Genomic DNA, 26,457 nt, shown 5'->3' with positions numbered 1-26,457 from the left:
CAATTCTAATCATCATGGCCCCATATTTCCACAGCACTGCATCTCAAATTAATGTACAGATATATACTGAGGAATTCCACATTTTACTTTGAGAGGTGAGTTTAGATCAAAGCTATTATCCTTTTATTGATTTCCCTCATGAGCTCTGGCAGGAAAAGATGCAGATAAACAAAAATAGAAAGCTAGAGAAGACGATTAATCTTTACATGATGTGAAAAAAAGGAAAGTGCAAAAGGGATTTTTTTCCTGTTATGTGTCTACTATACTGTGTATTTTAAAATCACCAACAGGTTCCTGAAAATTAAAAAAAAAAAAAAAAAGTGCACACGTGGACACATAAGCCAATATTATGTATGCGAAAGTGATTGAAATCTTACCAAACAAGCTAGAGGATGGTGGGCTGAAGGGACTATTTGAAGGGTAAACAATGGGGAAAAAACAAAGGCAAGCAAAAGCATTTTGGTCCTCATTCTGTTGATGGGAGATTGAAAAAACACAGCAATATCAACAAACATGCTTGCTTGATTTAAGAAGAGGGCACTGCAGTGAAAACAAAACTAAGGTTAACGCTGACAGACATCAAAGCAGCTTCCAAGCCTGTTTAGTCAAAGAATCGGTTATGTTTACTTGAAGCAGAACAACAAGAGTAATGAAAATGTGCCCGGTGTGGGGCCACAACTCTAAACATGGATTTGATCATGCAGAGAAGACTGAAGTCAGTTTATTTATTGGTTCTCATGCTGTACAAAATTATGATAAAAACATTAGCATTTGGCCCCAGAACGTGTTCGAATTACAGTTACAAATTATTAAGAAGAAGGTCGTAATGTTTCGTTTTTCTAAACAGATATACCAACTACAAATGTAAAAATTCGAAACATTTGCAATAGTGAAGTGCTGTGGCAATCAGGTTTCCTAGTGCTGCAGGTAACGTGTAAAATAAAAGCTGTCATAGATTCACATAGCTGGTTTAGATGCACCTGATTCCACTGCAAGGGTTTGTGATGAAAAAAAAAAGATCTATGTAACTCAGAAGGTCTTATATCCTTAAAAATACAGACAGGACGGTAATGATCGTCATATATAATATTATGTAAATCAAACGAAACATTCACTCGGCTAGCATGCCCAGGAAGGAAGCCAAATGAACAGCAATGACTGTAGTGATCTGAGGGCGCTGGTTTAGGCATGATCCTATAAACACAAATGTCATTTGAGAAAGTTCACAAAAATCTGTACAGCAATGTGAAATATCAATATGATATATTTTTCTGTAATTCACAAATTTGTAAACCTTTAGAACATGTAACTAGTAACAAGACATCTAAAACAAGCAAATGACTTTGGTGTTTTTTAGCTACAGGCTTAAAAAAAAGCAAAATAAAAGCAATAAAACGTCTAAATATTTTATTCAGAAAAAAAAAAATCATTTCATTGCTTTACTTCAACCCTTGGTGTTCACAGTGGTCTCCTATGCTTCAGAAGTGATTCTGACCACCCATGAGGAAAGACACTGGTACGGTTATTTCTATTTGTTACAACAATTTTCATTATAGTGGCTATAAATGGAGATTTAATCCCAAAAATATATTGTGTGAGATGGTACTGGTACGAAATGTTTGCGTAGAAATGTAAACTAACCTGGAGTTTGGCTTATTTGTTCAGACTGTAAGTTTTAAATGTAATCTTGCAGACATTCACGTCACTTTTCATAAAACTAGTATAACAAAGCCGTACAACAAAGGCCTGGCGCTGATTCTCCGCAGCTTGGCCGAGTCTATGAAAATTCTTGATTGGTCGAGAATGTGAAGAATGTGCAGTGCATTCCAGTTTCTGAACAAGTCCTTCCCAGTGGGCAGGCATGTCCACTAATGATAGCAACACTGGTTTATGGGCAAGGCTCTGTCTGTGTTTCCCTCTGAAAATTCTGGAGAGGCGAGTTAAAGTAAGAAAAAATAAAAGCATGACTCTCAAAGGAACCGTCCTTGATCTGTTGTTTTGTTTGTCCACTCTTCTTTGCTGCTCCCTCATTTGTTACCCATGCTGTTTTGAGACAAAACGCTCAAGGCAATTTCACCACCACCACACAGGCGCCTGCCCTGCCAATGTTAAGAGGGACCTCCTACAGGAAGACAGAGAGGTACACATCAGTCTTTCATGTAAGGATGGCTTTTTAAAAAAATCCTGTTTTACTTCATGCTGATAAGGAGGTCAAAGGGTCAAGATTTAAACCAAAAAAACATGCAAAAAGAAAAGCAACTATAAAATATTGATAGGCTTCAGTCACTTCAGATTTAACTGAAGCCATGATGTTGGTTGTAACTGTTCTAGCAAAATATCTGCAGTTCTATTAAAGTTTTATTCTTTTTATAACTTTTTAAACTATTTATTTTTCTCAGCTGGATTTTTTTCATACTTTTTCTAATCTAAAATAGTAGGAATATATTTCATAACTTTGTTTTTGCAGTTTCATTAAATTGAGTTAATGCAATTACCTCAGTCCACTCATTGTTCTGTGCATCGTAGGACTCTACAGTGTTCAAATACGACTGGCCGTCATATCCGCCCACTGCATAAAGTCTGTCACCCAGCAGGCAAACACCAACCGCATCCCGGGGAACACTGAGGGGAGCCACGGTGGTCCAGGTGTCCGTCTTTGGGTCATACCTGTAATTAAAATATTTGGTTGAACAACTGGCGTTGCATTACATTACTCAGTATGGCGAAACAACATTTTCTCTAAAAGTTCATTTACTCAGTCAGTCTAACAGCATCTCATCCCCACTAATTGGAACGGCCTTATGTTCCTCCTGTTTAATCACAGATGTCTGAATGGTCACAGAGAACTAAAGTGAAACATTAAAGCAAAAGACAAAGCTGTCTTTCCAAAAGCAGCTGGCAGATGCTCGGTCCAGGGAGAACTTGACTCATCAGACAGAATTTTCCACAGAAAGATTTTTTTTCATCTGTTTGTCCATATTGGAAGTTAAGAGGCATCATTTGATTTACTTTTTATGCTTATGAACAAAACAGTCACTCAAATATTTAAAAATCCGTCCACTATGGGAAAAAAGTGTGAATTGTGGTTGTTATTATTAAGTATTGTGTGCTGCTTGTTAAAAGTACATCAGTAACAATGTATATCGAAAATGTGAAACAGCCACGATCACATGATAATGCAGCTGAGCAGGTACTACATTCTATATTTGAATTTAACAGATGAATAACTGCCTGTTCTTGTAACGGCTCATCCAACTTATCCCAGTTGGCAAAGTTAAAGAGGCAAGGTACATCCTGAACAGGTCACAGGGCTAACACAGAGAGACAGAGAACTACACACTACCATATACACAAGTACATAATCACCACTTAATCTACCAAATGTGTGTTTGGACTGTAGGAGGAAGACTGAAGACTGAAAACTTCTACTCACAACTTCATCTGCTAATAAGGTGCAAAGAAAAGAACAAAAGTTTAAAGAGGTTGAAGCTCCAGCAACACATGCGGTATGAAGAACAACTTTATTGCCTGACCAGCACATTTCAGCCTGTAGCCTTGCAACATTTTATCTTTTTTAGACTTGCTCTTCATGGAAGAACAACACTGTACCGCTTTCAACTTTTGCTCTGCTCTGTGTACCTTGAAAGTTGTGCCAGACATCTCTACTCTGTTTGCACAACCTTTTATCTTTGTGAGACACACTCACCGTGGAAGAACTGCATAATACCAGAATGCTACAGGCTGTTTCAGCTACAGGCTGAAACATGTGGGTAGAACAGTAAAGTTGTTCTTTGTACTAGGGGTGTATCTGGAGTTTCAGCCTCTTGAAAGGACCTACTCAACCAGTAGGTATAAACCTCTAAAGTTATACAGTACTCACCAGTGCATCACCATGACAAGAGGGAATATATATATAAATATCTGAGTAAAATGTGATGTCCTAGAAAAAATGATGTCTGTATTTTATCCCAAAAAAAACAAAAAAAAAAAAAAACAGTTACGTGTATTTAAATCACGCCAATGGGTTTACCTCAGGTTTGGGCTAAAGAGGATATTGTGGCCACCAGATGGTGCCAGATACTATAACATAAAACCATGTGTAGCAACAGTGGTCTCTACAATAGGGTATTGCGTAATGTAGACATGTCTCCAAATGCAGGAACAGGGTGGGGATCAAGAGGAATTCCTTTTTGTTCCTTTGAGAAATTTTCCTAACTTGACCCCACCCATTACTGAGTTCAATGAACATCAGTCCAAACACACCATTGTCTTCTGTGTACTCTGGAGATGAGGACGTGCATTTACTGACCTCTCAACACAATCGGAGAGTCTAGAACAGTGGTTGGAAGCAGGGGCATCGTGTCCTCCCACGGCGTACAGGAAGTTGTTGTATGTTGCTACACCCACTCCTCCTCGTCTCTTGGTCATTGGTGCACACATGCTCCACTTGTTGGTGTGTGGATCAAAGCACTCCATCGACCTAAGACAGGAGCTTCCATCTCGACCACCAACTGCAAATAGTCTGAAAGATTCGAGTAAATTAAGCAAAATTATGAACGAATATTCGACAAATGAGTAGCCGCTGCGTGCTTCGAAACAGAATTGTTATCTAAACATTATCAGAACAGTGATAGTAAGACAGATTGTAGATGATACGGTGCTGAGCAGAACATTTTTCAAAGATAGTTTTCTTAGATAAGAAAAGATAACATCAGTGGGTTAAATGTAGCTTGTAGCTCAAAGGAGCAGCAGCTTCTTTTCTGCTTCAGCACACAAACATATTCAAATTAGGCCGAAAGCTGGTCTGTTATTTGCCTAATTTACTTTTAAATTGTGTTGTAAGGTATTTAATACATACAAATACATCAAGTGTTTTGCATTTATGGAGTCTAGATTATACTGTATAAATTACCACACTAATCAGAGCAGCCTTTGCTCCGAGCTGCACTGTTGCACAGCCACCTTGGAGTTTATCTGACGCAGACCACAAAGGAAGTATAATGTTGTCGAACTAATAGTGCATTAATACTGTGCTCCAGCTTTTCCTGGACCACTGCACTGTGAGTTACACAACCATGCTTGTTTTATTTCATGCTCAAATCCAGCTGCAAGTTTACTGCCTGCAAAAACATTTGTTCCAGCAAATAAATAGCTAAAACTGACTAAGAGGTGCAGGAATAAAGACTAACTGTGCTATCCTTATATGCAAGTTTACTTCAGTCAAGTAGAAAAGTAGAATTTATGGACGGCAGCACCCTAAAAAAAGAGCATACTCCAATTAGGCTTCCTTTTTAAGTGTGAATTGCCTGCAAATGTCTGCCTTCTTAGTACTAATTTGCAGAGGGCAATGGCTTCAGAGGCAGGCAAGCGGAAATACAATAGCACACTTTGCATTAAAGTTTAAGGTTGCACATTTTAATTAAAAGGCTATGATGGGATAGTCAAACAGGTTAGACAAAGATGGGGGTCATAGCAACTTACTTTCCATTAAGTGCTGTGACTCCCATAGTGCTCCGTGGTGTCGACATGCTGGCCACGTAGTTCCACTGTCTGGCCTGTGGGTCCCAGCGCTCCACCGTGTTGAGATAGCTCCAGCCGTCATGGCCTCCTACAGCATACATGGGACCCTCCAGCACAGCAATACCTGCAGAAATAGAAATAAGAAATGAATGCTATCCAAACAATTAATGCTGTAAAGATAAATAAGATGAATTGTCCCATTAGATACTGCATATGGAAAAATCAAACGCTATAAATATTTGCTACTATAAATTTAACGAAATAAAGAGAATATTTAATATTTTATATACGTGTTTCGATCATGTGTGATTTTGTCTGCATAATTATATTAAGTTGTTTCAAATGTTCATGTGTTTACTTCACTGAGGTTAAATGAAACAAACATTTTTGCCAAAATTACATGAAAAAGGTATTCGAACACAGAAACCTTAAACACATCTAAGAGAATAATCAGTGAAAGAAGTCCAAAGATTTCCAAGTGAATGTTATTCTTAGAGAGTCTGAGCAGAGATACGTTTCTCATTTTAGAACAGAGCAGAGTGAGTCAACCAGCTGGCCAAAGCTATTCAGAAAACAGGAAGACTATAAAACTGCTTTGTTATTCCTCGTCCCCCAGTCACATAGGAATGGTTATTTCCACCAGCGTCAATGCAGAGGGTGCTTTAGCACAATGGATTTTTATATGAAAACACTTATTTCCTTTGGTGAGAGTTCAATTATTTAGAGGAAACACGAGGACAAGACCGCATTCAGAGAACCTCGAGTGACATAAACACTGTCAAATGAAAACTGGTCTTGTAGTGAGGCTTCTTTTTATTACTGGCTTGTGGGTTGGGGATAAAAAACAACACGTTTTTTTCCTTTTCTTTACCCATAAAGCACACAGCAGGAAATGGCTATGCGGGGGATGTTGGTAGACACTAAGTTAAAACATATTCAGAATGAAAATATGCACAAGATAAGCAAAGCACCAAGAGATATTTGGTACGTGAAAGATCAAAGACAGCGCAGGTAATCTGTACAGTGTGATCTCCTGGGCTTGCTGATACCTCCGACCACACTGTGTGAGTGAGCTGAATGCTTTGACAAGATCTCCCTCCTCTGTTACCCAGGCCTGTTTCAACTGTGAATCAAAATGCTTCTGATATGAGATTTATTGGGCAGGGAAGGGTAAGGAAGAGCAGGGCCAGCACAGCTTGCCAAGCTTTGATAGTGGAATGGAAAAAATATCAAAGGTATATGTCAAAAAAAAAAGATTTTCTTAACAGCCTACCAATTGTGGCCTTACTAAATATGTATCCTCTTTGGTGTTTCAAAAAATCTGCTTGGTTAACTGAGCTGAAACCTGAAACATATAGAACCATATGTGTTATGTCTTTGTAAAAAAAATTTCATCATGAAATAAAAGAAGTTAATGAATTTTTTTTGAAAATTGATGGGTTGCAGTTTGTAATGAAATGATCATTCCAGTTAGTTGGCATTAGGCAGGATAATATTCAAGACAAAGTCACAAAGTTGAATTCAACCACAGTCCTGGCAGATAAGATGATCTCAGTGCCAGCCTGCAGTAGCAAAGAGTTAAGCTGATACCCTCTATGCTTTCATTTGCGAAATCTCATATGCAATGTGCTATTTAAATTTTTTTAACTTCCTACAGTTGTTGGGCATTTGCAAGCTACTTTGCAACCCACCTCTACCCTAGGTCCTCCTTTTATACTGTGCCTGATTTAACCAGCATCAGAGCTGTTATCACTGCTTCCTGTTCTGTTCTGTATGGAAGGCTTGCTGCTGCTCTTCCTACCTATAGCTTTCCATTTGAAAAAGAAGTATGGCACGTTTTTCCTACATTATTCTTTCCATGTATGTGCATGGAAAGGCAAGTAAGTTTCAGAACACAGACATAGTACCAATTCTACTAAAAATGCATGAATGCCAATGTAAATAACAATATGCTGTTGGCCAGTTATATGCCAATCACTCACCAAGCCCATGTCTGTGTGTTGACATTGGGGGCATGGTGGACCACACTTTGCTGATGGGGTTATAGCACTCCACCATGTTGGACGTCTTCAGTCCATCTCTCCCTCCAACCACGTACAACTTATTATCTATCACTGCCACACCAAACTGCAGCCGGCGCCCATTCATGACTCCAACCTGGACCCAAGTGTTTGTTCGCAAGTCATACTTCTCTATGGTGGTAGAGCCTGAAATAAAACAAAATGCCGCAATTTAGATAACCTGTGTTGCCATACACTTAGAACAATTGTGTATAAGCTAACTCTCTCTTTTTATACATCTGGCAAAGCCATCTTCTGAGTCTTTTCAGTAAGTTGCTATGTCGGATACCTTTGGTAGCATCCATTCCTCCGACAGCATAAAGTGCACCAACAGTGGATTTCCTAGGTTTTGTTCTTGGGCTCTGAAACATTGGGCGTCTTTCAGGTAGAAGGTGGTACTTCATGGCTTCCATTAGTAGCTTTTGACATTCCAGATCATCAGAGAACATCTTGTTGTTTTCCAGATCTGCAAGGAGCTATATTTCAAGAAAATAAAAATTAGCTGCATTATAATGTGTGCCGAAAATTTCTAATGTTTATGGTATTTATAGAAATCTCTGTTGTGGAATGGTATTTGTAATATAATGTGTAGATTTTAAATCCCTTTGGAAAAGATGTCATATATATATATAACTGCAAAACAGCATTGAAAATTAAGATTATGATATGTTTTAATTAAAATGGGGTGAAAGCAAAAACAAAATTATCTAATCTTTGTCTATCATCAAACTATTACTTTAAAGGAAGTCACTATATAAATTATTGCAATTAGATAAAACAGCAAAAACATAACAAACACACTGTATTTTAATGATTTTACTTCTTTTTTGTAAATGCACTGCAGAAGAGCTAAACTTTTCTTTCTATTCTGAGAAATAGTAGCACTCTTACATTTCCGCACATTACAGAAACTGCAGTGAAGTTGCTTTTTATGTGGGTTTTCTCAGACATTTCACTTTCATATATTTTTGCATTTATTCATTGATACCGCTATGCCTGCGAGACTTAAAAAGAACTTTACCAGTTTTGAGAAGAAAAAAAAAACAATGATTCATTTCTGTTGTTTATTTGCCTCGCAGCAAATGGCATCTCCCAAGCCATGGATGAAAAACCTTATGTATCATATCTTCCACATATTTTTCATTTTGCAAACAATAATGCTGCAGGTTACTTTCCTGCATACTGATAATAATAAAAAAATAACTTGAGCATAATTACTTTTGGAAAGCAATTTGTCAGTGAAAATAAAATAGCATTTAAAAAAAAACAGATATGTTCATGCTTCATATCTGTCAAAAATGCTTATCTGTTTCCTGTTAGGTTATTTAAATCAAGATGACCAAGTTGTGAGTCAGTGCTTACTTGCAGAAATACAGCATAATTTTACATCACATAAACTGTGTTCGTGTTAGTTATTATTTCTATTCATTTCATTATTCATTTTAAGTTAACAAAGTTATAAAATGAGGAGTTACAACCTGGACAGAGTATCAAAGATCACAAATCACACCTTCTGTAATGAAGCCAAGCTGACTTGTACCATCTGAATCATCAGTCACAAGCTCTAACACAAGCATAAGCAACTTACAGTCCTGATCGGCTGTCTCACCTGTGGAGGAAGTAGGGGTAGGCGGATGTAAGCAAGAAGCACCCCGAGGTCCTGTTGTCGATTCTGGACATCATACCTCACCCACATCATCAAAGCTTGGAAGATCGTCTCTTCATCAGGAACATTGATGTCATCGCTGGAGAGCAGCTTAACAATTTCAGCTGTGGGGAGCAGCAGGAACTCCTGGTTCTGAATGACCTCGAGGAAGTGTTCCTGGAACATAGCGGAGACGCAGAGGAGACAGATAATCATCAGTTATTAGCCGAGGAGTACGCTTGGTGCAGCATTTTGTGTGTGTCTGTGTATGTTTCTGCATCTCTGAGGTCCAAGTGGCACAAGGACAGAGAGGTGAAGAAAAATGAACGTGAAGAGATAGAGAGTGCCAGTTTGGAGGTCTTTATCTCCAATAACCGATAACCGCAGTGAATCGCTCTCCATTTCTCAAATTATTTCTTTCCAAAGAACAGATGAAGCCATCATCTGTTTAACTTAGTTCAGTAAATAAAATGATCCACATAACAACAGACTACAAATCAATCTGGTATAGAGCATTCGCTCCGAAAAGCCTCCTCTTAAGCTAATATGGCATTTTTTCTGCTGATCATACATGATACCAATAAGCCTTTATAAGTCTTTAATGAAAAACAGGCTCTGGAAACCTCCATTACAATCCCACCAATGGCGTATCCAGTTCCAAGTTTGATGGAAGCTGTTTTCTATTGCCTTTCTAAAGATTAATCTTCCATTTATTGGCCAGAAGCCCAGGCAATATTAAAGCACTGCATGGCTACCTCTTCAAGGGCTTTGTCTCTGGGCAGTTCCATTAGAGATGATATATAAAACATTCCTGCTCATATGTGCATCTATGGTATGTCCAACATTTGGCCATTTTTCTGCACTGTTTATGCTTTAAACAAAGCAGTAAAGGATTCATCATTATAATCTTTAACAAATCGAGTGCTCACTGTAGAAAGCATGAAACAAGAAACAAGCATGCTATTGATCATCAACATGCGACACATTGCAGTGTTAGTCCGATCTATCTTTTGAGGGCAGGTTTTAAGAGCTTAGCAAGGAGAGCCTTAATGAAATGAGGGACATCTATTGATCTCTGGTGCTAAAGAGAAGGGAGAAACTCAATCCAGCTCTTTGACATTGCGTTAAACCAATAAATTTGTAACTGCAAATGCTGAAGAGCTTACAACAAAATTGAAAACTTAGCCAAGTTTGTTTCATAACCATTTAAAAGGATGTGTTTGTAGATACTGGCAGACTCACAGCAGTCAAGTAAACTCCTCAGAAAACGAGACCAGCGGCACAGGATATTAACTGGTTTAATTGAAAGAGTAATTGAAAAACTAATACTTAAACTAATGCAAGGCTGGGAAAATTACCTTCCAAAAACTTTTGATTACTATGTAATTTGCACTGGTTTGCAACAAAGACTGCTCTTTATTCTTTCCTGAGATCAGGATTAATTTACAAAACCGAAATTGTCAAGTATTAATTGAAATCCTGTGTGGAAATCAAAGTATTTTACAGCTGGAAAAATATTGCAATATGAAACTATATAATATTAAACGTGTATATACTGAACATTAAAGTATTCTTTCATGAAGGAAAACGGTGTCGGAAGCTGCCGTGCTGTAATGGGGAAAAAACAAGCTTATCAAAACAAAAATCTTCAGCTGAGGGGATAGAGGATAGTCTTCCAGGAAGCCCGAACATCCCTGCTCATTACTGACGTGACTGAACAGGAAGCTGGGCCTCTTGTGCAGTTTTATGATTAGATTAACCTCCTGGTCTCGGATGGGGACTGTGTAAACAGAGTGAGCAGATGTCCTTTAGGAGATAACGCCTGTCTTGTGCTGTCAGTTCTGCATGACCAGCAAGAAATTATCTGACGAACATGTGGGTGAATCCTAATCCAACAGGAATATTTCTCACAGAAATGTAGAGTAATTGCATATCTTAAACAAATAAATCCTAACAAGCGGTGTCAGGAACTCGGTTGGTTATTACTTCCTGTGAGTGCACAGTAATGAAACTAAATTTTTTAAAAATTCGTATTAAAGTTATGTCTTTTATGATTAAAGAATCCCCTGTGTGTGTGTGTGTGTGTGTGTGTGTGTGTGTGTGTGTGCGCGCGCGCGCAATGATGAGTGCAATCCCATTATTTATTATGATCTGAATAATGCAGCCCACCATGAAAATGTGGTCTGGCTCTGTTCATAGTCCTACCATGGTGTAGTTATGAGCCACATTAAGCAGGTCCACACAGCCCTGGGCATCTGCAAAGGAACGGATTCCCAGGCAATTGGAGGGATGAAGCTGTTTCATCAGAAAGTTACAGCAAACCTGGATGACTTGTGAAAGCTGGAGGAGACAAGCTGCTGCCAGTAAACTCTCAATGGTCTCCTCTTTCAGCTCAAGGACACCTGCAATGTCACAACATGGAAACTACATGAAAAACAACACATGACCGAAACTGCATGGAAGCAGTTTTGCGATTAACATTTGAATCAAATAAAAGGCATCAACAGCTAAATTATAGCATTAATAATGAAATCACTTAAAATCTTTTACAAGGATAGCCATTATTATGATTTTTACCACACAAATTTTAAACTGTAAAAAGTGGATATTTTGATTTAAGCATATTTCCCAAACAGCCATTTGCCCAGTTTAAAAAAAAGAAGCAATTTTGTGTTGAAGTCCTGCCCAGTCTGCCAGCTCTATGATGAATTGTCTTATTGATCCATTTTAATCATGCTGCATTTCAGAAGTCTCATAACTACTTACAAGGGCTAGTGAATGTCTTTATAAGCACTCACCAGTGTAGGCAAAATGAACCAGGGATCTGAGGGCTTCTGGATCCACTCCCTCCATCTTTATCTCTTCTTGCTTCGCCTCTCTCACGTCACTCGTGAACATAGCAGCAAAGTAGTCCGACACAGCACTTAAGACCAATCTGCCATAAAGAAAAAAGATCAATGAATTGGGTTACATGTTGGTGGGAGATCTATGGTCTTGTGGTTTTAAGAATGCCCCCAAATGAAGCCCTGCTTCCTAACAAACAGCATGCCTCACATGACTCAATACACCATATTCATAATGTACTGTCAGTGTACTTATTCCATTTTACAGTGATTTATAGCCCCCTTCCACCACTGTATGATTCCACTTTGTCAGCCTGTGATAAATTATTTTATCCCACATACAGTATGTTATGTTAATAGCTACAATGGTCAGACTTGTAATTATGTTAACTAATTTGTCTAGCAAGCTCAAGCAACAAGCTTGTGGATTCATGAAGGAAATGTGAATGAATAAATCAGTCAGCATACATTCACACGCGCTTACGGTTTCTAATATGGATTTTTATGGTTTAAACTTTGCTTTACATGATTGTATCTGAAAGTAGAATTTAAAAATCCAGCTATAAAAATTCAGGCAACTAAGTTACTAAGATACTTCTTTTCTGGCACTGTGGAACGTACCAGATCCTTAACATAATATACCGTGTGGATAGACATACAAGCAGATCCACACAATGGTTCTCAGCAGTCAAGAGATGCCATGCAGTGGATCACAATATTTGTCCATGTACAGATTTTAATGTAGGAATAAGGCTGGGCAATGGTGTAATTAGATCACACTGGAGGAGATATTAGAATGCAAACCAGTGAACATTGAGTTTGCATAGCTTTCTTGTCACCGGAAAATCAGAAGAGACTTTCTTTGAATTTCAAAGCTCATCCAATTATCCCCCATATAGATCAAACTGACCAAATTTATTGCAAACTGTGGTCCAGACCAAAGTCTGACTGCCTGCATTGCTATCTTAACGAAGTGCATCCAGATGAGCTTCTTTTTAACTCGGTTCTAAAGCAGTAAGTAATTAATGAAATCAAAGCAGACAGAGGCACAAACACCAACCTGTGAGCCGGTATCTTGTGGTCCCCTGCTATCAAGAGGACATCACACAGTTGCTTGTGCTGGAGGTAGGTCTCCATTTTCCGGAATGTCTGTTCCGCATGGTTTGTGGCTTGGAAAAACTCATCTGAGGAATTGGTATTCATTCTGGAGAAGGTGCTCAGAACCAACCTGTGGAAGAAGAGCAAAGAGAGAGGAAGAAAAAAGACGTGGTGTAATTTAAAAATATAAAAACAATTAACCCTGACTGTATGACTGCAGTATCTTTACAGTCTGTGCGGTATAATCAACATGTTGCATTTTTAACACAGCATTAAAAATAGTTTGCCCCTCCCTATAGGTATGGAATCTAGGCATGTTTAAATGTTTTGTCTGTTTGTTTGTTTGTTTGTTTATGATGAACTAACACAATATGCAGGGAGATCCACTGAGGGAACACAATGGTTCTTAGCATTCAAGAGATTTCATGTGATCTCTTTAATTCAGCCATTCAACTAAGGGCTCCAATATTGACAACATCATGCAATGGATCACAGGGTTTGTCCATGAATAAGCTGTAATGCAGGAATACGGCTGGGCAATGGTGTAATTAGATCACAGTGGAATAGAAATTAGGATGCAAACCAGTGAACACAGAGTTTGTATACCTTTCCCATCATCAGAAAATTAAAAGAGACTTTTTTTTTTTTTGAATTTCAAAAGCTGCCTAGGCAACAAAGCAAAAATATTAATCTACTACTTTTAAATGGAAAAAAAAAAGATTATATTTTGTTTGTTTGAGTTGAGCTAACACAATATGCTGCTGAATAGACGTATCAGCAGATCCATTGTGTTCACTCAGTGGATCTGCTTGTGATCTGTTTAATTCAGCCATTCATCTGGATTTTTTTATTATTTGCTTTTGTTTATTTATTTATTTATTTTTTGCATGATTTTGTCATTTATGAAATCTAATACCAATGTAGGAGCAGCGACTCCATTTCTAGAAGACATGAAACACAAGTTAGCAGCGCTGTGACAAATTATTCAAGAAAGTGTATTACTCTCACTTGCTGTTAACTCTTTCTGTCCAAATATGAACTAAAAACAAAATTAAATAGCTGTACACAGCAAGATAAACAGCAAATTACCAACGACACAAAAGAGCTTATTTGGACACATTGGACTCCTGAATCCTTTTTTCCCTGCAGTGAATCTGCATCTTTCTTGCCACTCTAAGCTGAAATTAAAACTCTTATGGACTAAACTCCATACATAAGTGGATAACTAAGCACTGCAGTCCAATGGGACAAGCCAGCAGCACAATCAATGCAACAGCTTTGCAGCGAGAATGCGCGCATGCCTTTTTGTCTGTTCCTGTGTGCCTCTGCATATCTGGGTGTGCATGTGTGTTTTCCAAAAAAACAGCGACTTAACAAGTGAACCAGCCTGTTCCTCACAGCATTGTGGTAAGGCTGAGTCCCCGTCCCCATAGGCTGCTAGATTACATGCTGTTTTATAGGCATCCGAGTAATCCCTCACACTCATGGCAAATATTGCAGCCCAGTCACTTTGGTGTCCTTCACAGGAAAAGTCTACTCAATGACATTTAGAGTTGTTTGTTATGCTACATAAACACCCAAGCCGTCTCTCTGGGGGAATTTACAGTCATCTCATGGCGCTTCTACTGTGTAAAGACTGATAGTGCTCAAGAAAAAAAAATGTCACTGCTATTTTAAGCAACACTTTATGTCCCCCGCTCATTACTACTCATATGCTGATATGAGAGCTGCATAAACCAGTGAAGTTACAGATTTGTCAATACAAATGAACCGAAAACCCTGTAAAGCTTGGCAGAGCAATATATTGGCATGCAGTGGGATTGATACTGCAGGAAAGATGGAGGGCGTTTTATTGACATCCTGATTAATACGCTATTATAAAAATTTTCAGCCGAGCGTGTGACTTTCTCCTCTTTCACTATTAAAAGCTAAAACATTTTCCATCCAGGCATTGTTTATACAGCACACTAGTTATACCATATCCTATGGTCTAAGCTTTATTGGGAGACTTTATGCTAAATTCAAATGTAATTTATTGCCCCGTCATGATATTCCCCACTGACTCCAGAGTCTCGGAGAGGAACACCAAACAAGACTGAATAAACAGTTGGGCCATAAAACTGAGATGCATTGCCTTTGTATTGGCTCCAAGGCATGCTGTAAGGATTTTTCATGCCTACCAATCTCTCCGACACTAATTGCTTTGGTATCACATTCTAGGGAGCAGTAAATTTGCTCTGAGGTGTATAGTTTGCTTCCAATAGTGGGCTGGATCATCACAGGTATAGCCCATTTTTATAGAGGCACTAAAACCCTAGAACACCCATCTCCAAAGAAGCTGCTGTACAGACAATGCTCTACATTGCACAAGGCACACTACAAAGCAATCCACATAAAGCCGCATTGTCAGCGAGCATCCAGATTTCTTTTGTACTGTACAAACTGAAGCATTTTTTTTTTTTGCATCTACTTAAAGTCAAAATTATAAGAAGTTAAATAATAAGACAAAACGCAATAAGAAAAACTAGAACAGAATTGGAGATTCTGCCTTATTTATCATCACACCTTATACTACATCAGTTTTCCTTCACTGAGCGCATATCACCCCAAGTCTTGTCATATGCTCCTCACACCCTCTCAGAGCTATCACACCACAGTGTGACTAATTGCTTCTGAGACACTGCATATTTAAAAATTCCACTATGCAGGTGAGGCAGAGGCAATGCAATATTTATTGCATTTGTCAGGACTTGTAGCCCAATTGTGTAACTTTTGACCACAAGATACAGATAAATACATGCAAACAATACATGAATAAATAATAATAGAGAGCAGGTCATTTAAAATACCTGAAGGATTGTTAGACTGTTTATGTAGTTTTGTCATCAGCTTTTAAAACCCTTTAGCTATAAAAGTTATGTGTCAGATATGTTGTTGAAATTTTCGTTCTTATTCCAACTGATGTCAACTCCATCTCTCTATGTGAGTGCCAAATGTGAAATGAATCTTTGAAAATGGATTAGAGCAGCCATTTTCCCCAGAATTCTACTGAGTAGCTTGAGTTGTGTGGAAAATCCAACAATTCCTACAAAGCTTTATACAGCTTGTGCCAGCTCTATATATTCAATGAGATCCTTTTCTTTCTGTACTCTGACAGTCAGTATACTGCCACTGGGCTTTATGTTGGAAAGATTTTATACACTGGCTGTAATAACTTGATCCAGGCATCGAGACTGAGATGATATTTTTGCACAAACATAGTTTTCTCTCTGCTTTTTTTCCCCGTGTCACTGAAGATTGCAGCTTTTTGGTGATGTCTTTTTTCCTTCCTGTGCCATTGTTATTGTGGGCATACCCATTACCACCATAGCTTGTGAAATCTGCTCTGACTGTAGTCGAATGGGCCAGGGTGAATGCAGTTAGCAGAAGGGTGTGTGGGTGTGTGTGTGGGGGGGGGGGGGTCACAGCAATAATATTTTGTCTCCCTAAATATTTTCAGTGATCCCAGAGGTCATGAAAGCAAAACAAGAGAAAACAAAAAGGGTAAAAGATGAGTGTCCTCACAAATGTAGAAACACACGCACATGTGTGTATTAGGAGCTGGGGGCGTCCTGTAAGTGAAAAAATGTGCAGATCTTAGCAGAAATCTCCTTACTGCTTTGCTGGTGGCAGGTTAACTTGCATAAGGTATGAGGATGTCATATTGTGGATTGTGCATAATTTATATAAATCTGATGTTCGTGGCTAAATAAATTAGTCAGTGATCTTACAGCAGTGTCAGTGCGCCCCAGGGTGGCTGTGGCTACAATGTAGCTTGCCATCACCAGTGTGTGACTGTGTGTGTGAATGGGTGGATGACTGGATGTGTAAAGCGCTTTGGGGTCCTTAGGGACTAGTAAAGCGCTATACAAATACAGACCATTTACCATTTTACCATTTCAATGGAACCTTGTATATACTGGATATTTAAAGGCACTTGTTATATAATGTTTATAGTTGTAACTTTAAAGTTTCTATACTTTACAAGGGGGCCACTAAATGTGGTAAACGTGGCATTTTCCTAAATCTTACCAATGCTATGTAATTGTGCATATTGTGATTGATTTATATTTTAGTCTGTCATAATTATAAAACTGATCGCAGTCTGCACCTCCTTAATCTATTTCAGTGCAAAGTGCTATGAGTGAAACTGCTGAACCAAGTCATGGCCCCTTCTATGGTATCCACGGAAAATTCATAAAAATTCATGTCTCATTTGAACAGAAATTACCAAATGTGGGCGGCACATAATGCGTGTCTTCTCAGTATTGCTCAAAGCCTTGTATAAGCACAAAGAAATTTTTTATGATAATTCTGGCTTCATCTTTAGCTTCCATCTAAGATTGCCTTTGGCATACAGAACGCTGATTGGGCAAACAACATTCACAATTTATTACAGGCAATAACACAATCACCTAAACCCTCAGGGTGTAATTTAAAGATTACAACAGAAAGTTTGTGTTTTGCAGTTTACAAATATCTTAAGGATGCATCAACTGGATGTGTCACACAGAGACCTAATAAGCCTTGTGCCATTATGAAGAACTGGACAAATATCTGAATTACTGCTGCTGACAGGGGGTAAGGTGGTGGTATTTCTTTTCCAAGGTGGTGGAGAGGGAATTGAGATATCATTCATAGTAACAGCACACTGACTCAAGCCACTGTTAGTGTTTATGTGGGAAAGGTCAGGGTTTCCATTCCATTCAGGTTAACTTCTGCCATATATTTTCTGTCAACTGTAGAAAGAAGCTATTTGGATGAGAGTCACGAGGACAGAGCAAATATACAGTATGTAGATGCAGCATTTGGGGCATTAAGAGCAAGTGTGGGAAACAGCAACCCATTTACTATACTACATTTGATTCAATAGCTTCCACACACAGTATGTAGAAGTAACTTGGACAGTAAATGTTTTGTAACCACAGCATAAATGTGTCACTGACTTTTTGTGTTATTATCTAAATACTCATTGCATGTGTCAGTTTTTTTTGTCTTTCTATACGTTTTGGTATAACCACATTACATATAATCTTGTAAATATACAGCCACAAGAGGTGCACAGTTTTCATTGAATTTCCCAGATAATTCAGTTTGACAGTAATCTGAGTTGAATTCTACTATGAATGAAAGAAAATGGTGGGACGAAGACATTATATGAATGAAAACTAGTCACTGAGTGGCATATATCTCAAAATGACTGACAGGTATTTCCTAGCTGTAGCAAAAGGCCAAACTTTTGTGTTTTTCACTGCCAGCAGAACTCATTTGTGAGATTCAGCCTGAGGGATTGTCACAAATTATGTGTCAAGGATTTATGATGTGAGACATAATAAGGCCACCCAGCTGGTAGAGTAAATGAATGTGCATATCTCAGTGACATCCATACATCTGCTTAGCTGCAGATGAACATGTGAGCCATGATGTGTGACACAGCCACTGGTGTAATTCACCAGGCTACATCGTACATCCATCCCAAAGTCATTTCCAGAAAGTACTCCTTCACAGTTATTGAGTTGGTGTATTTCCATTAAGCACAGCCGTGACTGAAAAGTGGCATTATGCAATGCAACTATTTATTTCTGCAATAACTGCTCACGACTAAATTTTACTTTCCAACTATTTATTGTACTGAATGATCAAAAAATATTGGACTCGTCATCATATAAAGCATTTGCTCACAGGGCGAATTTTAACATGGGAAATGATGAAATGTCTGTCAGTACTGAAGAGTCGTGTTCTGTTTCGATTTTTCACAGGTTAGGCTGGCAAAACAAAATGTAAAATAATTCACGATAATGTCTTAAATGAATAAGGCTACAATCAAACACATAAGAGCAGAGTATATGCTCCAACAAAAACAGAACCATTTTAATATTTCAGAATTGTGTGAATGTGACGACTGTGCTGTATTTTACATGACCAGCGTGAACTCAAGGTCCCCGAGAGCCAGACCGTTACACATTTTTACTGTGAGTCACATCTTTTATGCATGCACTTTTCACACATAGGGACTCAAAAAATATGAACATCTGCCAATTATGCCAACACACAGTGCAGGATGTTGAATTGATTCCAAAACTGTACCTTAGCTGAGAATTATTCATGTTCTTCCCCGAGAACCAAACCATCCACTGACTGTGATATCTATTCAATTCATATTGACACGTTTTTGGCTGTAGGTAGAGACTATGTATTGGGAATTAGGTGCTTTTTTTCTCACTGAGCTCTGTACAAAAACATAGGGGAAGGTTTACTTTCATTGTTCACTTCCTCACCAGGTGTACAGAACAAAAGCGTACAGAAATCAGCAATGCTTAAGGACCAATTCACCTTAGAATGTCACAGCCGAGATAAAAGGAAACGTGGTCTTTTCATCTTTAATATGACATGCTTTTAGTCTTCTGCCAGACAGTGTGTGCACGCGTGCAAACACACACACACACACACACACACACAGCAACACACATATAGAACTCTAACCTATTTACTTCCTGGAAGAAGCTGTAGGATCACATGGAAGTCAGAGGAAAAACACAACATGAAAAGGCAGGGGGAAGGATTTATAGCTATAAAACTCACTTCAGTATAGGATTTGTAATAACATTCTGCTAGAAAATAAATCAAACATCATATACCAGCCACTAGCTTGAATAGCTTTTAGCTCATAAAGTGGATGTAGTTGTGCTCGGCAGTCTAGATAATTCATGCGATTGCACTGCTTCTTCTTTTTATAGGTCCAGTACTTGTTATGTGATGTAATCACTCCTTCCAGCTATCCTTTTATATTTCTATAGTAGAATGCCATAGTGTGCCTTGTTAAAACAAAAACACTCTTTCAAAGGAATACTGTGCATGTAACCTGGACCACAACACAGTCAGAGGAGCAGGAAAAGCCTCAGCTTTCAGTTCAATGAATAATTAAAAGGATGTTTTATTGGTTCATCCTGCCTAACATGCTGTGGACAATGAGAGTGAGCTGTCCCCAGGTGAGCCATGGTAGAAGCTGAATAGCCTGAGTAAACTGGAAAATGATGGCTGTGCAGTTCATTTAATCTTTGCATAATTACAGGATCTACATGCATAATGGCACAGCTAATATTTAAGTTAAAATGCAGTTTCACAATGTTTAGCCATTTTTAAGTATGACTGTTATATCTTTATTATTTAAAGTTGGGTTGTTCTCTTTTTTTTACTGATAACAACAAACACTTTTTAAAAATTTAATCAAGGGGATACTGCCTAATGTGTAATATTTCTTTTTTTTTCAGTTGCTTATTTTATTCAGTAGCTATATTTTCACTGTGAAACCTGAAGAAACCATGTATTTATAAAAGAGCATCCCATAACCAGTCTCTGCTAACTGAGCATATGATCAAAAGTGACCGTTATAGCACTTTACACAGTCTCCTAATTTCTAACACCTAATAACAGTCATACCTTTCTCTGGCCTCCAGCTCTGCAGGGTCTTCTGTGGAACTCTTTACATCTTCTTGGCCAGTGTTTGTGTCATCTTTCCTTGTTGTACTGGGAGAAGAACTGTTCTTTGAAGAATCTTCGCTGGCCTGGGAACCTTGGATGGTGCTCTGCTGATGATGCCATGATTGATGACCTGCTCTGACATAGACAGGTGTGGGGCCTGGCGTTGGTGCCAAGATGCTGTGTACTGGGCTGTTAGTCTTCCGGAGACCTCCAACACCTCTTTCCCGCGAGTGACTTTTCAGTCGTCCCTGGACAGGCGTTCCTCTGTGGTCCAGGCCATCCTGCTGAATGTAACCTCCTCCACCACCAACCCCACCGCCTCCTCCACCAGCCGAACCTTGGGATGAATGGCTGAACCAGCGCCAGCGAAGCCTAAGGATCTGTTTCACGTCAAATTCCTTCTTCCCTGACACAGACATCCTCCTCTGGGTTTGGAGAATAAGGCAAGGGAACGTTGAGTCCCCAAAAACATGGAGAGCAGAGAAGAGAAGAGCCTTGGTTTCAGTCCTCACTGACTACAGTGTGCCTCTTCTCTTCCGTTATTGTCTCATTACTATCATGACCACCCCCTCCTCCTTCTATTACTCCTCCGTTGTTCTTTTAGTGGAGATGGAAAGCAGTCCTCTGCAGCTATTGTTCTTGTGCCTTAGACTACAACCCTCCCTCCAGTTTCCCCTCTCTGTCTTTCTTTCTCTTTTTTCCTCCTGTGCTGCTGTTTCTGTTTGTTGCTGCTGCTGCTGCTGCTGCTGCTGCTGCTGTGCTGAGTTAATGCACATGCATGATCCACACTCCCTCCCCTTCGCCTCGTCTGTTTCGCTTTCTCTCTCGCTCTTTCTCTCTCTCTCTTTCTCTCCAGCTCTGCGTAGACCCCTTCGATTCTGTTCTGTGTGTGACCATGAGTATGTTCTCTGTATGTGTATGTGAGCTGGCTGCTCTTGCTGTGAGGTGGAGGTGGGGTATCGTAGAACCTAGATGATGAGGTCACACCGTAACAAAGTAAATCACTGCTTGTTGAATGAGGAACCCAGGAAGCTAGCTAACTACTATATACTAGTTCTACATGCTAGGATCATTTGCAGGGGCTCTTATTACATTAATCTACGTGGATGCACATTCATGCTTGTCTATAAACAGAAAATATGAGATACATTAATCTCAAACAAATAAGCACCACATATCACCTCACGCTGTTAAATGGCAGAGAAATTAATTTCACACTAATACACACATTTATGCAGTCTGCCATTTTCACATCAAACAGAATCTCATGGGAGAATGTGTCAATGTAGGTGCCCATGCAGAAAAAATATATTCCCCTTCACTGTCTGGAAAGCCCCCTGTAATTACAAGTGAAAAGACTACATACTGATGAGCCTTCAAGGTCATTACAAACCTTCTTCCGCAGTCAGGCATTATATTTTACTGTTCCTTCCTAACATATACTTGAACATATTTCAAAGTAAAAGTGACAGAACAACAGTGTATATGTTTGGACAGCATTTATAGATTTTTTATTTCATTTGTTACCCATTGTAAACTAGGAAAATTAGTGGTGAATACTTTATAACACCTTTTTTTTTTTTATCTGAATAGGATCAGGATGTTTTATGTATTTCTGCAATGGAATAGCTCAGTCAGATTTAATGTTTTGCACCTTAGCTTCCCACTACTATTTTCACAGATTTTATTGCTGTATTACAAAGTTACAACAAGTTTCACTTTTACTACTGTGAAATAGATGAAAATGATAATGCAGCAATGTCTTTGTGTATTTATGCCCAATATTTACTTCACTAAAAAAAGTGAGAGGAAACCCTCTCAAAATGCCTTTATCCTCCTTGATCAGCTCGAGCTAAAATATGGGTTATTTGTTGGGGCAGTTGCACATATATTAAATTTCTTTTTACCTCTAAAATATGCTTAAATATATTGCTCTAGGAGGTTGTGCATTGTCAATGACATTATCAAAGGATTAAGAATTCTAGTCTGTTTCCTTTGTCTATTTCAAAACAAGCTCTTTGAGTCTTTAAATCTACCATAAAATTCCACTGTCAGTTACCATCAGTGCACACAGCTAAATGTACCTTTACAAGGAAAATACATGTATTGCAGAAACAAAACAGAGGTCTGCCATGTACAATATTGTATTAGTTTTTCTTAATTGCTTTGGCATTTTCTCTGATCAAACATACAGCCATACACTAAAGTTAACTTGCAAAATGCTTTCTCCAAACCTTTTCATCTGTTAAAATTAGAGATGGCACAATACCACTTTTTTATGTCCGATACCGATACCGATATCATAAATTTGGATATCGGCCGATACCGATATGAATCCGATATAGTGTGTTTTTTAATCAATAAAAACGTTTTTTTAATATCTTGCTGCTTTTTGTATAAGTTCATACTCAAGTTAAAAAAAACAAAAAACAAAAAAAAAAAAAAACACTAAAGCTATTCTGTTATACCTGTATGCAAAAAATGCACTGCACCCAAAATATTTCATAGTTCAGCAATACTGATCAATCTAATAAACTTAAACCTACTCCATCCTCCCTATTCTGGTATTTTAAAGAGTAAGCAACCTAACTAATAGGGCTCTAAAACTCCCAGCAAAAAAAAAAAAAAAAAGAAAAAATAAGGAACCACCCCCCACCCTCCACCTCATGATGCTTAATCGAAGTAATCAAATTTAATTTGATGCAGTGTGAAAAAAATTGCACAGAAATAAATTATTTTTCAAAAATAATTAAAAAGATTCAACATCTTTCTTCAACAGAACTGCAGACTGCACAGATGGTACCTTCCCAAAGGAAAAAGTACTATAGCTTACTAGGGTATATTAGACTTAATAGTTACTATATACAGTAATGGACTTCTATTCATTTTACAACAGAGTAAAACTTTGGGTGTAAGATTCAGATAATTATTTAATAAAAGCTCAACATTTTAAATGAGAATAAGAAAGAAAAGTATGTCTTTGTGCCCCCTTCTCCCTGTTAATGCCCTATCGGCCCCCCTGGCTAAACTTTGCTAGATCCGCCCCTGCACAGTTACCAGCCGTCAGCTACGTAGAAAAGAATCCTGGTCTAGAAAGTAATATTAAATAAATTCTAACAACAGATTATCAAGCTTAAACGTGCTTCTGTTATTCAGCCGCTGGTGTCCTCTTTCTGGTGCAAAGTGGGAGATAAACAAACAAGAGAGACGGACTCGCGACAGAAAAGCCGATCAGCTGATCACTGATCAGTTTCATGATTGAAGTAGCAGCAGAAGACGGAGGGGGAGAGAAGAGGCAGTCGCTCCATATATCGGTTGTTAAGCTTAACGCGGGAATGCTTTACAAACATTCAGAGATGAACTTACACACTTGCTTTACTTCTCTCTGGGATCACTTCCTCGGAGATGAAATGCCGGATTGGTAGCGAGGCTACAAATACACACAGCCGCTCTATCACCACACTGCTCCCACGTGCTACGGTTATGAGGAGAGTTACGCCTTGTCGAAAGTTTTGTGAGGTGCTTTTTTGATATTTAATGGATCGGATTACATTTTTTATTTTTCTCCGATATCCGATACAGTAATTTACGTCAGTATCGGACCGATACAGATACGTAATATCGGATCGGTCCATCTCTAGTTAAAATTAAGGTTTTGTGGATTAAAAGTTCCTTAAATATGTTGTCAGATTTGCATCAGTATATTCAAATTTCCAGGTTTTCACTACCCTTTAATGTACTTTACAAGACAAGAGTCATTTTTATAAGAAAAAACAACTTTTGATGTGTACCAACAAAAACTACATTGTGCAATTGTGTCTTTCAGTAGCAAAACAGTGCTGGAAATGAATGTTCTCCTTTGCAGTTTAACATGAAAGCGAACTAGCATGCAAGCTAGAACTACCTGCGGCACTCTTCTTCATCACCCTCTACCATATATCCTTACAGATGAAGCTTTCAAAACACTATGCAACTTTCTCCAAGACAGTTTCTTACTTGAATACATCAGACAGTGATTTTCTCCTAATTTGAATGCAGAGGCTTAGACAGGACTCAGTGAAACTTTAAATTTTCCCTTTTCCACTGCAAATATATTCTCCACATATTAATTCATCTTAGTCTAGAAGCTGGATTTAATGTTTTATAAGATATTTTTTTTAAATCAAGGTGCAGATGTGGGGAATTGTATCCTGACTAGATGTGTTAAAGGAATATTAAAACAGTTGTGTGAAAAAAAAAAGTCTCATAAAACATCCAATCCAACAGTTTTTCAAAATGCTACCAATAATGCATCATGACAACAGAATGGATTCTTAATGAAAAAAAACATTAGAAAGTCCAAGTATGCTATAATGCACAGTGACATCGCAATGGGTCATTTCTTTTGTTTGCACAGAAGTCAAGGGCACAGTCTAGCTGTACACTGCACAACACATGAAATGTGAGATGCCAGATTGGCGTGGTCAACTATATTATCGTCCAACATCTGTCTCCCCACTACACATACCATAGCTGCATGCCTAGTCAGTCACTGAATGTAAGCGGTCGGTTTAGAGCAGCAGTCACATTAAGATTAGACAGTCAAATGTCTTAAATGATATATATTACATTAAATTGTGTAAAAATTCAAACTACTAAATTAATGTAATGCCTTCCTTGAAATCCCTTGATCTTTTCCTTTGTTTGCTTGTTTTTGTTTGTTGCTATCTAATTATGTATCACGAATGCTAGCTAATTATTTCTTTTGAAAATGTAAGAACGAGCTTGTATCTCAACATGTGTGATGTGATTTGTTGGGCAGAGACTACCAAGATCCAATCAAAGAAAATGCCATCAAAACATAAAAAAACACACACTAACACACTATGTTCTCTCTTCATTACAAGCACTCAAATGACAATCATGAAAGTACACTTATACGTGCACACACCAAAAGCCACTTCGATTTTCCACACAATAGAGATTTCAACCTTTAAAACAGAAGACTACCTAATAGTTTGCTATTACATTCTTAACTCAGTTTATGTAGAAAGGAAATTCGGTTGTCAACTTACTATGAAAGCCAGAAAATTGTGTTTAGTCTGTGATTTTATGGCTGAAGAAGCAGACAAGACTGCTGTATAGCAAACATATGGACTATGGCATACTATTTAGGAAATTATTAGACAGGTTTGAACACAGTATTTAATTCTGTCTGGCAAAGGAAAGACAAAGGTCTTTCAATAGGCAGTCTGTGAATAATTTCATTTCTTCAACATTCACTTCACATATTTTAACTTTCCATATGTTCATCACAAATATATTTAACTTCATAAAACATATATTTGCAATATACGTCTTGTTTATGATTGGCCCTTCTTGCATCTAAACTAATTTATGCTTTCAGTTTATATTGTTTGGCAAAACGATCATCTGCCAAAAGGGACAGTGTGAGTTAAATTACAGCAAATATCTACAAAACAGTAATATTTAGTAATCTTTCTTCTTACCTGAGAAACTGATTTGAAGTATATTCCTCAGCATTCAAATGGTGGAAGGATCTTTTAAAATGAATGGCCAACAGGGATGATCCTCATGACTGCTCAAACTCTTTCACTACAGAATTGTTTGCTTCTCCAGAAAGGAAAGGGGCACTTTCCTCTTTTGAAGGAAACTCCTGATAATTTCCTTCCTCTGTACGACAATAACAACTGCATTCAAGCAACCAGGTCCTATCCTGTGTTTAAAGCAAAGCTTTCACAAAGCCCTTTTCAATAAGAGGCGTCTGTTA

At 38.2% G+C, this 26,457-nt stretch overlaps 1 protein-coding gene across 3 annotated transcripts; it reads right to left on the bottom strand.

Annotated features, from left to right (window-relative positions):
- Nucleotides 1-699: 699 nt before the first annotated feature.
- Nucleotides 700-26,457, bottom strand: klhl4 (kelch-like family member 4). 3 transcript variants are annotated; one of them, XM_040015796.1, is made up of 12 exons: nucleotides 26,177-26,457; nucleotides 20,646-21,655; nucleotides 13,129-13,296; nucleotides 12,024-12,160; nucleotides 11,431-11,627; nucleotides 9,190-9,402; nucleotides 7,870-8,056; nucleotides 7,503-7,727; nucleotides 5,482-5,644; nucleotides 4,310-4,522; nucleotides 2,496-2,667; nucleotides 700-2,122 (listed from the first exon to the last, which is right to left on the bottom strand). In XM_040015796.1, exons 2-12 carry the CDS (start codon nucleotides 21,104-21,106, stop codon nucleotides 2,063-2,065), a joined length of 2,196 nt encoding a protein of 731 aa, XP_039871730.1. In that variant the 5' UTR covers nucleotides 21,107-21,655; nucleotides 26,177-26,457; the 3' UTR covers nucleotides 700-2,062. The 3 variants fall into 3 exon arrangements, with proteins under 3 accessions (XP_039871730.1, XP_039871731.1, XP_039871733.1); XM_040015797.1 differs by having other exon boundaries at nucleotides 20,646-21,112; XM_040015799.1 differs by lacking the exon at nucleotides 20,646-21,655 and having other exon boundaries at nucleotides 26,177-26,436.

Source organism: Simochromis diagramma, unplaced genomic scaffold (genome assembly GCF_900408965.1).
Source record: "Simochromis diagramma unplaced genomic scaffold, fSimDia1.1 OVJJ01000685.1, whole genome shotgun sequence".
NCBI classification, from domain to species: domain Eukaryota; kingdom Metazoa; phylum Chordata; class Actinopteri; order Cichliformes; family Cichlidae; genus Simochromis; species Simochromis diagramma.
Note: the sequence above shows the minus strand (reverse complement) of the source record. Positions and strands in the feature narration are given on the sequence as shown.

Bases quoted from the DNA above. Each gene is read 5' to 3' on its own strand.
- klhl4 (XM_040015796.1), bottom strand. From the start codon at position 21,106: ATGTCTGTGTCAGGGAAGAAGGAATTTGACGTGAAACAGATCCTTAGG. The intron at 12,161-13,128 runs GTTGGTGTTTGT...TCTTTATGGCAG, and splicing joins CACAAGATACCGGCTCACAG to ATTGGTCTTAAGTGCTGTGT. The intron at 5,645-7,502 runs GTGAGTGATTGG...CTATTTCTGCAG, and splicing joins AACACACAGACATGGGCTTG to GTATTGCTGTGCTGGAGGGT.